The sequence below is a fragment of the Tyto alba genome, unplaced genomic scaffold (assembly GCF_018691265.1).
Source record: "Tyto alba isolate M040663 unplaced genomic scaffold, T.alba_DEE_v4.0 Super-Scaffold_17, whole genome shotgun sequence".
Taxonomy (NCBI): Eukaryota; Metazoa; Chordata; class Aves; order Strigiformes; family Tytonidae; genus Tyto; species Tyto alba.
This window is the reverse complement of record NW_024881279.1, coordinates 13,925,484-13,941,676: the sequence shown is the minus strand read 5'-3', so window position 1 is coordinate 13,941,676 and position 16,193 is coordinate 13,925,484. Positions and strand designations below refer to the sequence as shown.

Sequence of the window (16,193 nt, the reverse complement as noted above, 5' to 3'; positions counted from 1 at the left end):
CTCCCACCCCCACACAGCTTTTCTGGTTTTACTTAATGGTGCAAATCCTGCTCTTTATTTTCCAGACTGTGCTGGAGTCTCCATTCCTCTTTTGCAGCTCTCGGCCTTTGGGATTCTTTCTGATGTTTGGATTTTAAATGACATGGGAAGCTGCTGGCACCCACAACTGCAGTGCTGCCTGCCCCGGGGGTGTTTGTGCAGCGGGAGCCCAAAAGCAATGCCAAGCTGAACAGCCTGGCAGCTCCTGCTCCCTTCCCCTTGGGGCAACAGCCTGACACAAACAGCCTGGAGATGTGTCTGTGTCACCGTTAAGTAAAAGGGGCCAAAACCTCCATTGACGCACAGCTGCAAGCCTGTGTGCATTTTTCACTAGCTGAAGCAATCAGCCGGGCTGTAACACTGGCCTTGGCTCTCTACCCTTTCTCCCCAGTTTCCCTTTTTAACCCTTGCACTTCAACAGTGAGAAGCAAGCTGCTGGAGGAGAGCTGAGAAGGCTGAGTGGTCCAGGGCTCAGCGATGGGAACATCAGTGGAAGGTGAGAGCAGGTGATTGGCACAGGGACGTGGCCGGCCAGTGATGGGAAGGGAAAGGGAAAGGGAAAGGGAAAGGGAAAGGGCCCTCACTGCAGCTTCCCAGCAGCCTGGCCGTGGCTGCAGCTGCTTTGCCCTCTGCGCATCCCTGTGTGCGCTGCCGTGCTGGATGTATGCCCTGGCCATCGGCAAGCGCTTTTGCCCAGGGTGGATTCAGCCTCTGTGGGCAGCACATCAGCTCCCTGGAGGGGTTTTGTGTGCCACCAGCTGCCACAGGGTGCCCTGTGCAGTCACCTTTTTGTAACGCCAGGTGATACAGAAATATACACATCTTTCTTCAGATGAGGGTGAGGGGAAAGGAAGGACAAGCCCTTTGTGCAGATGATGATGTCCCATCTTTTAGTTTGTAGGTTGTTCGATGCTGCACAGAACAACACACGGCCAAGCCCTTTGCCATGTGTACAACTCTCTATTTTTATGGTGATAACTTCTGCTGTTGTGGAACATCTAAGTTCCTGACCTGAGGGCTTCTCTGCTCTTGCATCCTACACAGCAGAGTGTATAATCTCACCTTGCACTTCCTGACTCAGCCCGTATCTCGTGTTTGAGCTATCATGTACCTCCTGATATTTATAGCTCTCTGTGCCACACTCATGATCCTTCACAACTCCCAGTCACAGCATTTGTGAATCTTACATTAGAATGCTGTTACTGTGGAGGAGACTGATGCCAAGTTGTAACATCATGCCAGGGAAGTTGGAACATAAGTTTGATTGTAAATATTGGCAAAGCTTCATAAAAAAATTACAAGAAAGCTCCTCCAAGAAATTACCAAACTCTTTTTTAGTTGTTATTGAGTCTAATGATCTCCTATATTTTTACAGAATACCTTTTCAGGTTTTCAGCTAATGAAATTTCAGTGAAAACCAAATTATCTCTTGACTAAGATTAACAACATTAGCAAAGGGGAAGACTTAATAAGTGCTGTACTCTAATTCCCCAGTCTGAGCCTTTTCCCTGGTACAAGATTGTCCCCCTGTACTATTTTTAACTCCTTTGTCTAGCCTACCTTTAAACAGCAGGATGAGATGAGATGTCTGTATGTGCTGTACCTAACATCACATACCCACTCTGAAGAAGTAACTGGGAAATAAGAGCAAAGGCGCATTAGAAATGTATTTAGAGAAGTAACAGAGGTTATTTCAAGGCCACTGAGAGCTCTTGTGCTGAACCGAACGCAAACCTATACATTTGTGTTGCCTCTGCCAATACTTCAGGGACAGAGGTGGAAGTTGTTTTCTCCTTTTTTGCGCTCATCACCCCTACCAGGCTCCAATAAAATACTCTGGCTACTTACAAAGCCACACACTGCCGAGAGCTGATCGGCTCAGGGGCTCAGTGCTGCGTGGTGTCCCTCTGCTCCCCAGCTGCCAACTGTGCCCTGCCTGCCCCGGGCAGGGCTGCCGGCCTTCGGGCTGCCCTTCCCCTCTGAAACTGCAGCACCCAGCAAAACAGGGAACTTGCTCCTGCCTGGGTGCCCTCAGTGCTAGTACAACAAGGCACTGGACTGAAAGCAAAAGAGCTGGGGACATCCCTGCCCTGGAGACCAGGTCACTTGACCAGCAGAGACCCTCGTCATCTCCCGGTATATCCTGAACAAAACAGGCTGTGGATCTTCCCTGAACTCACTCCTTCTTTGTGTTCGATACCTGTTCTTGAACTAGAGAGGTTATTACAAAGAAAGCCAATCTTCAATCTTAAATTTCCAGTGGTAAAAAACTGCGTATGATAATCTTTTATCATGGCTTACGATTTTCACTGTTAAAAATGAACACTGTTTCTAAAGCAAGTTTGTGCGCTTTAAACTTCCAAGTCTTTCCCTTGCTACACATCTCTGCATTAGACTTCTGTCCCCAAACAGACACTGATCTCTCTACCTTCTCTAGCACAAGATAAATAGTTCATGTGCCAGGACTATTTTGTTAGAGCCTCTTTTTCAAACCTTTAGTCACACTTCATTTGTCCCAGGCCCCTCCTGGGGTGCAGTACCCCGCTGCCAGCCCTGCCTGTGCTGGGTACACGGGCAGCACCGTCTCGTGTCCGCGGGAACAGCCCCCCTTGCTCTTCAGGCTCAGGATCAAGCAGGAGGTGATGTTCAGCATCAAAGCCTATTTTGCACTGTCTGTTTATTAGCTTAGCCCGTGGTCTGGGGCTGTGTTCAGCATGCCAAGAGGCACAGCCGTAAACACCATGTTTCTGTAATTCTGTGGAAACATTTCCCTTGTGCCCAGTTAACCAAGTCATTCAGAGGGCAGAGTAGCCCTGTGCTGCTCACTCTTGTTACTGTTAGTCCTCTAATCTTGTATTATCTGCATATGTTATCAGCAATTATTAGTTTTTCTTCAGAGAGGAGATAAAAAATAAACACCTTATTGACAAGACCTGTTCCTTAAAAATTCTGACTACAAATACACTTGATAGAAGATGGTAATTTTATTACAATTTACAAACTATGGGGGTGATCTAGTTAATACATGCCATGCTGATGTAGGTACCAAGTCAAATATATCACACTTGTAAATTGCAACCTCGTAAAATGAATTTGGAGAACTGAAATCTACTTTCCATAATCTCATGTTTAGCAGTGGTAACATGACCAGTGACATTACCCTGTCTTCAGATTTTTTTGTATCGTATTGTATATCAAACAGTTTGGATGCTATCACTTAAGGACATTGTTTTTCCTTCCCATTTATCTTTTGGTGCAATTTTGTGCCAAACCCAGATCCTGGGAATGAGACAGAGGCAACCCCAGGGTACCAAGCTGCTGATCCACAGGGTTATGATCTTGACAAGCTCACTTGCCAGCTAGTGGGAAATACTGCACTGCAGCTGCTGCCCAGAGGGGAAAGGCGAGGGAGGAAGCACAGGGCTTGGCCTCTGGGATCTTTTGGGAATCGGGAACAATTTCTGTTTCTCTCAATGTTCCCTGATGCATGCAATATCAGCAGGATGGGGGAGAAAGCTGCACTTTACGTAGGCAGTGTGGTCAGGTATCAACGAGACCCAAAGCAGTTCAGCTCTGCTTTTACCTTCTACAAGGGTCAGATTTAAGGCCAAAATGGGGCTTCGTGGGGTCATGAGGCAGTTTCCTCCTATCATAGTCATAATATATAATGAGATGATTTTTGTAAATTCATCAAGCTTCAGCTTGTTAAAAATTAGACATTTTCCCCCACTAGTCTTACTAAGAGGTTGTTTCAAACCATCACTGCCATGGTGGCTGAAAACTAATCTAATTCTATGCTTAAATTTATTCCTGACCACTTTATATCCATTTGTTCTTATGATTTAGTTTAAATAATTATTTTCCCTTCCCAGTATTTAACCCCCTGATGCATTTACAGACAGCAATCAGATCCCCTCTCCATTTTGCTAGACGAAGCACGCCAGCCGTGCTCAGGCTGCGGTACGGAGCCATGCGGTGCCAATCCTGCCAACATCCAGAACTGATACTGGAACTGCAACGATCATCAGAGTGGAAAACATATCTTGAGCAATCTCTGGTTGCATTGCCCAAAGGGTTCAGCCCTGGAGCTGTGCCAAACTGAAGGAAATACTCTTTGTCACCCCTGAAGCCATAATTTTTAAATTGTTTTGGTTGATATCTCATGCCTTGGGACAGAGAGCTCTCAGGAGGTTTCTCTCCTTGGCTTGGCTCTGTACCACGGTGGGAAGAGCAGCCTCCAGAGTGACCCACGGGACCACCTCCTTGCTACCCTTCCAGCACTGCCCATGCTGCGTGGGGAACGCTTTTGGCCATGCCTAACACTGCGCTTGCAGGCTCGTAATGGGGAAAGCGTGCAAGACTGAGGAAAGGGGCTGCCGGGCAGCACCCGAGGAGGTCAGCATTGCCTATCCAGGCACCTGATGAAAAATGACACTACTGCAATTTAAAGTCAAATCCCCCAATAGATGTATGTCTATCAAATGAAAAATTTCATTAGCTTCTCTTGTGCCTCTTGCTAAGCACTGGCAGGTCCCTAAGGACAGAGCCCTCCCAAGCACAGAAGAGGATGTTCCTTCAGGGCCTCCAGCCACTACAGAGCAATGCAGTAACGTGCCTGCAGGGCACAGTCACCTGAGGATGGCTGCCCACGGGCCTGCTAATCAGAGTAATTTAACCACAGGAGGATGATTGTTTGCATCCATTTGCTAAAATGAAGCAAAATAAATTCCTACCATCAAGGACAAAATCAAAATCCCAGCCTAAACATATACAAAGATAGCTGCACCCTAGCAGTATTTCATCAGCTTCCCTGAAAACAAAAGTTATTTATGTCTCTCAATGGGGAGTTTCGACTAAACTCCTGTCAAAAAGAGGAATTACATAAAAAAGCAAAATTTGCAGGGGATGGAGATGTCAGGGGATGTCATCATTTGCTGTGTTTCTCAAGCCTTTTCTCAGAAACTTCTTAAAAAGAATTTAGTGGGAATGTGCCTTATCAGCACATTCACAAAGGGGTGAAGTTCTTGCCTATTGGTCCCATTAGTAAGACAACTGCTGAAGAAATTACAACACATATCCTCAAGCTTAGCAGCCTGTAATTGTTCCAAGTCTCACAAGCACAGAAAAATGTATGCTGCTTACTTTGTGCCTCCAAAATGACCTATGGAAATCCAGTGTGAAAAAGTGAGCAATGAGGCAATGAAGGGAAGAGGAGACCGAGTCCAAATGATGTGTCTCAGGGCTAATGAACTTGTAGCGAGGAACATGATAACATATATCAAAGCTCTGATACATCTTGCAGGATCATTAAAATTCTCAAGAAGTTGCTGCCAGTCAGAAATTTTAACCCTAACGGCCTGATTTTTTTCTAAATAATTGTATAGCTTTGGGTGCTAGAAATCTGCCATTGGAATTCTTTTCCAAATGATCCTTCAGTGATGAGAAAAAAATCTGTTCATTGCATAAAGGGGAAAAAAAAAAAAAAAAACAAAACTATTAGGAGGTTTTTTATGCTGTAGTTAGTGCTAAAATTAAAAAAAAAAAAATAAATTGAAGATGCGCAACCTTTGTGTTTAAAAACTGAGTCACAGTGAAGATTCACTTCCACATCCATTTCAAATTTGGCCAAAGCAAGCTAAAATAGCATGTTTGTTACTGATGGTTTTTGTTCCCTTGCCAGGTTTGTGAGTTTTGTGCACGCAGATGCCTACCTGCTTCTTGCCTATTTCTCCTTAACAGGAAAAAAAAAACCCCACAACCTTTCAGAAACTCTGGGAGAACCAATACATATTGGATTTTACCATTTCAGCTAGTGTGGTGGAACATCCAGGCAGCCTCACAGAGTGAATGAGGAATGCAAATAGCTATCTTTGAAGGTGAGGGCAGTTGGGACACCCTGAGTTTGAAGCTAAACCTTAATCTCTCACCTCTGGGCCAGGTGAAGATCAGAGCCTTTTGCGAGTTTTTTCCAAGAAAAGTTGTGCATGTACTGAAATATCTCATTTTATTTATTTGGTTTGGGTTGGGTTTTTTTCTTTTTTTTTTTTTTTTAAGCAGCACTGAAGCCCCTCCTTGCCCAGTGTGGCCAGATGCTGCTGCAGCCTGGTGCTGAAATTCCAGGTTCTTGCTGGAGCCCTCGCACACCGTCCTCTTTCCAACATCACAAAGAGAGCAGGGTATAACACCTCCCTGATAACAGAGCCTGTAAACATCTCCCTTCCAGAAATAACTTCCCCCTGGGTTACATAATCAGTTGTTTCCGCGACTGCATGCACGTGTGAGACAGAAAGAGAGAAAACAGAGGGGAGAAATATTTATCATCATATAGCAGCAGCAGACCTGTTCTCAGATTCCTCTCTGCTGCTACTGAAATGGTTTTTAGACGGCTTTTAGGGACTTCAGCAGGGAGGGCTGAGATACTGTCCTGGCTGTGCCCGACCTGTCCCCCCACGCTTGCTGCTGCGGTCCCTCCTGTCTCCCAAACCCCTCTGCTGGTGCCACCGCTCTGTCCCGTGGGAAAATGCGTTAACGAAGGTGCGCACCCCCCCCGCCCCGTCTGAGGCTACGTGCACCTTTGCCGACGAAGCACCCGTGCTGGGAGAGATTTTGGCTTGCCAAACGCCAAGGGACGGCTCTGCCTTGGGAGAGCTGGCGAGGAGGCGGGTGAGCAGAGGACAGGGAGGCTGCGCTGGCCGGGCTGGCGGCTGGAGGCTCGGCTGGGCTGGGGTGGGAGAGCCCCCACTGCTGGCACCAGCCCACGGCGGAGGAGGAGGAGGAGGAGGAGGAGGAGGAGGAGGAAGAGAAGGAGGAGCGGCAGGAGCCGCCGGGGCTTTCCGACCCCCGGCAGCAAGTGTGTTATTCCGCCTCGGGAAGCTCTGCGGTCTCTGCGGCTGTCTTAGTGCCTAAGGAAGGATAAGAGATAAGAGGAACAGGAGGAGGCAGAACAGGAGGAGATATTTCACTTGTAAACCCAGATCCTTGAGAGAGACCTGCCAGTTCCATCAGAAAGCAGCTCGGAGTAACTAACCTCTGTGTTTTCTGAGTCAAGCCACAGCTGCAGCCCACAAAGCCCCACCATTGCAGGGGGGATGGGATCGCCGCTCCATCCATGCCCTATGAACACAAGTGAAATGACCCACGGCGGGCACTGAACCTGCAGCGTGTCTCAGCCCACACCCACTGCCTGGGTGCACAGGGAAACCACAGCACTCTTTAACCCATCTTGTGAAGCCATTTCTGAGCCCAGGAGCTCAGAAACAGCCGGAGGATTTGTAATGCCACAGCCACCAAATGTGCCCGTTCCCCTGAAGGCGACTCTGCAGAAGGGGACGGTGCCTGGTGGCACAGGGACACCTGGCCAGCCGGGATTTGACCTGTGAGGAGGTGACTAAGCTCTGGTGGAGTTAATGACCTTGCGAAATGAAAGCTGTCAAAAAGGCATGGTCATTCAAAATCATCTTTGAAATGACACATATTGCTTTGCTTCTACAGCAGTGGGCATCTGGGCATCCTGATGTGTTCTTGCTGCAGGCAGCACCCAGGCTGCCGCTCAGGCAGGGGGGCTCCTCCATGTCAGGGTGTCGGGAAGACCCCAGAAGCAAGGGGAGCTGGGGCTCTGAGCTGGCAGCCTTGCAAAGCCAGGAAGGTTTCAGGGTGGCTGCTCATCTTTATGAAAAGCTACCTCTTAAACAGAGGAGGAAAGTCTCTTTAACTTATTGTTTTAAAGCTGCATAAAGTAATGCAATGCCATCAGCCCGTCCGTCCCACCTGTACATAGTGGCCTCTAGCCCAAAGGCTCCTCTGCTCCTGGGCAGGAAAAGGCAAGGGAAAAGGAAGAGCTCCTACCTTTGCCTCTACGGGCTGGAAGTGGCAACACAAAGCTAAACCCAGGTGCATATTTGCCCTCAAGCTCTGACTCTCCTGCCAATCCCACCTGTCAAACCCCTGCAACTGGGGGGGGGTTGGTCTGGCTGTGTGGGGTGGGAGCAGTGGGCACACAGGGCACCGTGGAGCTCCCCTCACTGTGCAGACACTGCCGGAGCCGCGACGGGTCTCCCCACAAATTACAGCAGACATTTCACAGTATGCATGTGCTAGGAGGGGCTTCCAGCTCCAAGCTGGGGCAGCCCTGTGGGAGGGATGTGCAGGGGACTGAGCCGTGGGGCAGGACCACCCCTGTGCACTGCCACTGCTGAAGCACTGCCAAAAGGCACACATCGCTTCCTCCTTCGTTCTGTGGCAGCTCTGACCTTCTCTTCCCTACATCCAGGGTGGATTTATTTTTATTCCAACAGATCTGTAAGCTGTGGAGTTGCTAAACTTCTAAAAACTGGAGACCCGAGTTACTGCATTGCCCGTTCCAACAGCAGCAAGGAAGCACCGGGGCTCACTGCAGTTCGGGAGATTTACTGGCACAATTACTTACGTTCCCTATAGGGACCAATAATGCTCCACAGCAGTGCTCTGGTGCTGAGTGCCGGCTGCACACCGTGATTTACTGCACACTTCTCCCAGCGTTTTGTGCAACTTCAGAGTGCTGACATGAGTGTGGGCTGATTGGGTTATTTAATTTTGTATCTACTAAGACTTGCAACCCCCCAAGGTGAATGCTTCTTTTTTTTTCACTTTGTTTCTCTTGGCTCTTCTAAAAGGAAAATCGGGATGTGTTTTACTTTGGAGAAATAAATTTGGCATCAGATCTGTCTGAGAAGACCTCTCTGCAATGGAAAATGAGTAAATAAACCACTCACTATAGCTTTCCCTGAAGAGACTATTACACTGTACTATGCTGAACACTGCACTTCTGAGAGGAAATGGAGAATACACCAAAGTGACCTCCATGACCCAAACGTTCCAGAGTTTGTCTAGTCTGATCATTGCTTAGATATATTTTACCCAAAGTCGTCATCTTGGATGTGGCAAAATTTCAGAACTTGTTCTATCCAAGAATTCAAGCGATGCTGATCTGGGTTCCCATCCACTTGTGCAGTATGAGAGTTTAATGATTCACGAAGGCATGAGTTTGTTGTTTTGTGTTGAATAAGTATCTATGCATGACAAAAGATATGCAAGCAATATGTTTAAAGGGGAAAACAGGATTTTTCAGATGATTATGGCATTTTGCTTTCAGTCTCAAGGGGCACAGAACTCCGGAACAGCCATCCAGAAACCCATATCTATTGCAGTTAATTATTGTACTAATTTTTGCCATACGTCAGTTGAGTGCTCATTGTAAATTCTCCTATTCACTCATTATTCAGAACGATTCCCAAGTCCTTTCAATGAATGATATTCCAAACCATAGGTTATTAGAACTATGAATTGCAAATATTTATAATGAATTACACAATTTGTACTGCAGCCAGAGAAACAAACCTTTGCATATGACATGCGAGTTGCAATCTCAGCCACTGAAATATGAATAGGGCATGAATTTTGGATTGCAGCCACACCTGCAGATTTCAATTCACCATTTGCATGTGTCCTGCTTGAATTTTGCAGTTAATGGTACACATCAGAATTGAAATAGGTGAATATCCAGAGTAAAAAAAGGGGTTCTGGCAATTCCTACACTTGCAGAAAGCAAGCCTGGAAAACAGGCAAATCAAAATTTTCTTTCAAAGCTGAATATTTAATTCTAATACTCTTTCCCCTCATACACATAGATTCAGCTCTAGCCAAATCCTACCTCCTGGCTAGTCATGACATCTTCAAAACATGTTTTGTCTTACCCTGCCCAAGGAACGGGTTTCTCTCACACCAGCTGATGGACAGTTCAAGAACAAAATGGGTGACAGGAAATCCTTTCCCCATTTTCTGGTTCATAATTTAGAGATAAAGTGGGGTGGTTGCCAGGGGATTAAGAAAGCCATGGTCACCCTCATATCATGGTTGAGCCACTGCGTAGTCGGCTCCCTTGTCCCATCGCCACTGCAGTTGTGTCTGGCCCCAGATGTGCTGTAAAAAGTCTCTTCCTGCCTGGGTCATCCAGAGCACCACAGTCTTCACAGATCATTTGAAAAAAGAAATTAAAAAAAAAAAAAAAAAAAATGAGAACTGTCTCCCAAGCAGTCTCTCAGTCTATGTGTGGTGAGGGCTTCCGCCTCTTCTCATTGCCATGTTTTATTGCACTTTGCTCCTCCTTCTTCTTTTTTTCCCATTCCTAATATAAATGTGAAAAATCCCAAAATGGGAATGTCAAAACATTATGACACTAAAGTTATCAAATGAAAAAAAAGAAGAAATGCCTTCCCTCCCTGAAAGGCACTCTCACAGATCAGATGCATCCGAGAGCAGGAGTCTGAACTTTAACCGTGACAAAAATATTCTTGCATTTGCAAACATACCAGTGAGATGATTGTGAGCAAGGGCAGAATGGTTTGGACAGGTAGAGCTGAAGGAAAATTCAGATCTTCTCAAGATTGGAAGTGGAGAGGAGTTAGCAATCCCAGACCTACTGTTAATCACTCCTTATTCCCTTTGAGGCTAAATGACTCATATCAGCTTAATACAAAATTGCAGATCTCTGCGGGTTTTGGGGGAGGAACTCTGCCCTAGATTCAGTACAAGGTCTGTCCTTCTCTTCACTGTTCTAGCTGCCAGGGTACAAAAAGCAGCTGCAAAATCCCACTTGCACAACTTCCCATTTGCAGAAGCTCTTGGTCAGGAAGAAACAAATTTGAGGTTGGAAAAGAAGTGTGTGAGCCAGGTCCAGCCCCTATGAAGATTCTCAGTTGGGTTGGTATGAAGCCAGCCTGTACAGGAAGGTTTCGATATTTCAGCTACTGGGCACAAACGCCTTGTATTTCCAATCTAGTAAAGAAATGCATGTTGCATCTTGAGAGAACCTGCCTCACTAAATTGCTCTTCCATCCGTGCTGGGTCCAACCTTTTTTGCATTTAAGAGAGAAGCACTGAAGAAATAAAAATTCCTCAAGTGAGATTAACTATCCAAAGACTACAATTAGTTGGTTTTGCTTTAATTCCCACACCTCCATCATCATCAATGCATAATCTGCACCAGGGAAAGAAATCACACTTTTCTCAGCGCTTACAAAGCTGAGGAAAACAGTAAATAATTGCTCTGTGAAGTGCTGATGTGCAGAGCTGCATCCCTCTGGCATGTGGAGGAAGGAGGGGATGTAGCAGTGGGAAACAAGTGTCTTCTGCAGAGCTGGAGCGATGTGGAAAGGCAGAAGATAATCTGACTTGTGCATGTAGTATGTTGAAGAGAGGCAATGTGCTCCTATCCATAAATGTACTCATAAAAACTATAAGTGGACAAGATGCCCTGAGCGGGTTTGGTTCTTAAAGAGCCTTCTGCAATGGTTGTCACATCTAGATTGACAGGATTGTTACACATTTCCACGGGTAACTTGTGTATGGGACCAGAGTGGTGCAAGTGGGAGGGAGAAGCTGGAAATGTGGAAAGGCTGATCTCATCCACCATTTACTGCAGCCTACCAGAGCCTCCCCAGTTGGCCAGGGTGGTCAAGACCATGGCCATCCCTAGATTTGGAGGGAAGGTGACTGTTCACATTTGCTTTGGCCATCGAAGGGACACTGATCTGTTTAAAAAGAGCCTCAAAATGAGGAGTTTGTCAGCTCAGGGACACTCAGCACAGACTAAAGGAAACCCCCAGCAGTTCAGCCCTTTTGGAGGTGTGTAGAGCCTCCCTGGCCACTCACTCTCTTGGGAGCCCGTCTCTACCACCCAGTGCCCCAAAGGCAGCGCTGGCCTCAGCCTGCATGTCCCACAGGGCACAGGCAGGACAATGAGACCTTATAGCAAGATAACTTAGTGTAAAAGCAGTGAGACAACTTGAAGACATGAGGAGGCACCAGCATCACCATCTGCAACACTTGGAGGTCAAACATCAGCACAGACTGAAGCAAATCACCTTCTGGGCTGATGTGCTCCCTACCCTCCACATCTCAAACCCACACCTAAGAGAGGCTCCCTGTTGTCTCCCTGCCGTGTATATTTAACAATAGGTATCTTGTTTCTGTACTTACTAGCCAAAATAGACACTACTCTCTCTTTGTGTTTAGGCCACCAGACTGACCCCGTGATGAGGGCATGGAACTGCCCTGGTTAACTGGGGACAGGAGTAAGCCCTTCCTCCCCTTTTCCCCATGCAGGGATGTGTTTCCAGCATTTGCCCCTGCAGTTCCCCAGCCAGAGGGACCAGCTCGCTCGCTGCGGGACGGTGCGCTGTGTCCAACAAGGGCTGCTCTCTCAATCCTCCTAACTGCAGCAGACGAGCAGCTGGGATAGCCCTGGGAGCATGGCTCCAATAGAAATACAGGCTGAGCATGGCATGCATCTGTCACAGAAACAGGGCTCTGGGACCATAGCCCCCGAACAGTTTTTAATCAGCAGAAGATAAATATGTTGTAATGTCCTTCATGACTTAAAAAGCTTGAGAGGTCTGTCTCAATGTTGTGACAATCCCTGCCCCATCTCCCATCCATTATACAGCTCAGGATTATTTTCAAAACTTCAGAGATAATTGCAGAAGGGAGTCTGGGGCAAACCAGTGGATCAGACTCAGTTGGGAATTGGTCGGTGTCTGATTTAGTCTCCAGATGGATTCAGCTCTGAACACAAATACGGTTACCAAGTCCACATCTGCATGTGAAGAGCCATCAATCCATCTACCAAAACAACCAAATCTCCTCTAGATAGTTGTATAAACACCTATGGTTTTTTTTCAGAGATTGTAATTTGCTCTGATATTACAGCAGATCTTCCCTGCCCTCCTCCTGTCCTCTGCCTCCCACCTCTCCACTCGGTGAGGAGAAGACAGCAGAGGGTGCCTCATACCACAGAGCCCTCCAGCCCCCTCTGTACCCCCACAGTGCACAGCCCACACGCTCTCTCTTACAATGAACACATTGTGGAACTCAGTGAAAGGTGAGGTGGGTGAGGTGTGGGGCTCAAATTCACTGGGACTCCAAACTGCCAACCACCAGGACTATGTCCTGCAGCCCATATGAAGCTCGCTCAGCTCCCAGGGCTCCCAGAGCTGGGTGATGCTGCTTTGCAGAGGGGCAGGCTTTGACTGGGATACAGTAAAAGGCAGACACCCCAGAATTTATGAGCTGCTAAAACACAATGGCAAGTATCCCCCCTCCCAGAGAGCCACTGAAGTGCCCCAGAGGATCAAGGCGTTTGGGGAAGTTCATCCTTTGCCTCTCCTTAGTTCAGAAGATGCAGCAGTGGCTGGTGGGGCTACAAAGGCAGAATCTGAGACAGGGAAATGGGGCCATGATCCCTTTGCTAGAGAAGGTGGAGTAGGCAGCTTCCCCCAAGGTGCTCCCTGGGGGATCAAGTTGTTCCCCTCAAACCAAACAGCAGGGCTTGCCAAAATGCTTATACAACTTCTGCTTTCTCCCAACCCTTTCCTGAACACACTTCTGGTGAAACTGTGCATACTAACACTGATCTGTTATCCACAAACCCAGTTTTTTTGAGCACCCTAAGGATTTCTGGATTTTCCCCTTGCCCCCTCCCTTTTTAAACAGTTAATCCATCAGATATTTAAAATTCAAAGTGAAACCAATTCTTTATGAAAACTCTCGAGAAGTACTCTTTCTAGTGACTTCAGGCATTTTTCAGCATCTGAGAAACACTCACCTTAGTACATGAGTCGATCCATTTATTGTGGTGGTGGAACAGGGGACCGTCTGCCCCAAGATGGAAGGCCTTCGGTATCGCTCATCACCACAGCACAGGATGATGAGGAAGGCACGTCTGAAAGACTTGTTCAGGAAGGCGTAGAGGAAAGGGTTCAACCCTGAATTGATGTAGCCCAGCCACAGAAAAGCCGTCCACAGCTTTCCCGGCACCGTGTAGTTTATGAAAGGGTCCACTATGTTTGTGATAAAGAAGGGGGCCCAGCACAGGCAGAAGCACCCCATGATGATGCACAGGGTCTTGGCAGCTTTGGTCTCAGTCTTCATGCGGTGTGTGCTGTGCTGGTCCGGGTGGTGCTGCCGCCCATCGGCGGGGGCCCCCGCGCGCTGCAGCACCTGGATCTGGCGGGCGTGCTCCCTGGCCGTGACGTAGATGCGGTAGTAGGCCAGCACCATCAGGAGGAAGGGAATGTAGAAGGCCACCACGGAACAGGTAATGGCGTATGGCTTGTTGACCATGAATATGCAGTAAGTGGAGTTGGAAGCCTTGTTGAACTGCCTTTGCTGGATCTGGGGCAAGGGGAGGGAGGACAAGGAGAAAGAAGGAAAGACGTTCAGCACTTCTCCTCCGATGTCAGCACTCTGTTTGCCAGGACACCTCACCACCGATTTCCAATTCTCTCTCCTCCCTCCCCTCTCCCATCCCTGGTACCTGCCTTACGCACTGCTGCCTCTCCTGCCTGTGCTCATGCCGTGGGCTCTCTGGCCCTGCTGGTCCCCAGGTCTTCGGGACCAGCCTGTGCTTCAGCTCCAGCAGCCTCGAGCATGTCTCAACCTGGTCAGTGAAAATCAGCCTAACTCCCCAGTTCACACAGAAGGGGAATAATTTCACTTTGTGCCATGCTTTTTTGCAGTGCTCACTGCTCTGTTCATCAGGGCGTGGTTTCACGCCAAAGATGCACAAGTTTCACGCAGCTGAGTCCCACAGAGCTATAAGAGATGGACAGGAAAAGGACTGGGCTGCAGCATCTGGGGGGCAGCTCCAGGCTCGGGGTGACACTGAACTTTCCAGGCACAGGGGCTGCAGGCAGCAGCCCAAGCATGAGAATTCTGCAGGTTGAATCCATAGGCTGAGATCTGGCCAGTGACTTGTGATGAAAACAGAGACAGCAGAGGAGGAAAGGGGTCTTGCATGTGAGTTTAGGGTGCAAGGGGCATAACTGGGACAGACAGGATTTCTCTGAGGCTATTCTTGCTACAAAACAATGTCACTGCAGGTCCACCAGGCCCATGATTTCTGGTGTTTACTCCAACAAGAGAATAACCTTGTCTCCTATTTAAAATGATAATATAAAAATTATTTATTATTTATGTATTTAAATTTCTTAATTTAAATAATTTATTTAATTATTTGTAAACTGGGCAAGTAAGGAAATTTACCTCTAAAATAAACCAGGAAGCATTTTCACTAGGTGGTGTTTGAACCTTGTACTACTTCTCAGCATGCAGCTACTGAAATCTGCACTGTGAACGCCAGCAAGTTAGAGGTAAGGGCAGGGCTTGCACTGGTGTTTAGAAAGTCTAGTACAGACAGATGGGCGTCGAATCTTTTCTGAAAAGGTGGGGGCAAAAAATCAGTGGAAGAAATCAGATACCTGACATGGTTTGTTAAACAAAACGTATCTCCCTTTTCAACCAGCTGCGTGTCATAAAGGTGCTTGTCTGGAAGCAATTTTGGCTTTATCACCTTGTCTAGAGGCTTGGCAGCTTGTACGTGCTATTCCCCATGACCCAAAAAGTATTCATCTCTCCTTGACTGAGACTTGGCATAGAAGATGCCATGTTTCTTTAAACAAGCTCTTCTAAATAAGGTGTTTTCACAGTTTGCCATTTTTTAATTCCTGCACCTCCAGCTTGGAAGGAGAGCAGATTTGCACGCTTAACTCCTTGTCCTGCAAATGGGATCCTGCAAGTGCAGCCAGCAGTGGGGAAAACTGACTTCTGCTGAAATGACTTGCATGGGGGAACTTCATCTTCTCCCCCACCTTCAAGGCTCACACCAAGACAGGGATATTGGTGGGACTGGCCCAAAGCATCATCCCTTCTGGGGAAATCTGGCTCTCCAAACATCGCTGGCACAGCAAGGAAGGACCCTCAGGCTCGGCTGGTGGTGGCCAGCACTCCCTGAGAGCTGCACAGGCCAAGATGAACTGTGGACTCCTGAGGTGCCTATCAAGAGCCAGCTGGGGCTTGGCGTGTTTTCAGAGGACTGCTCACTGAACTGATTAGCAGGCGCAGGTAAAATCCTCTCCCAGAGCCACCACTGTCTTTGTGACAACCCTTCCAGGACAGTGTTGTTTCAAACCCCCCTTAAAAACACCCCCCAGAAATTCAGCAGCCCCTGTTCATCCATAACAAGAAATTTCTCCTCCAGCCTCTCTTGCCTTCTTTTCTCTGAATATTGCTTTTGGAAGAAGAATATACAGCACCAAATATATTTGATACCAGATCAGTGT

General features: G+C 47.5%; 1 protein-coding gene across 2 annotated transcripts in view; it reads right to left on the bottom strand.

Moving 5' to 3' along the window:
• Positions 1 to 16,193, bottom strand: part of HTR4 (5-hydroxytryptamine receptor 4) — a 143,505-nt gene that overhangs the window by 45,383 nt on the left and 81,929 nt on the right. For both annotated transcript variants that reach the window (XM_042790265.1, XM_033005966.2), the window contains one exon: positions 13,679 to 14,247. In XM_042790265.1, the coding sequence (XP_042646199.1) occupies positions 13,679 to 14,247 (569 nt within the window). The remainder of the gene's footprint in view (positions 1 to 13,678; positions 14,248 to 16,193) is intronic.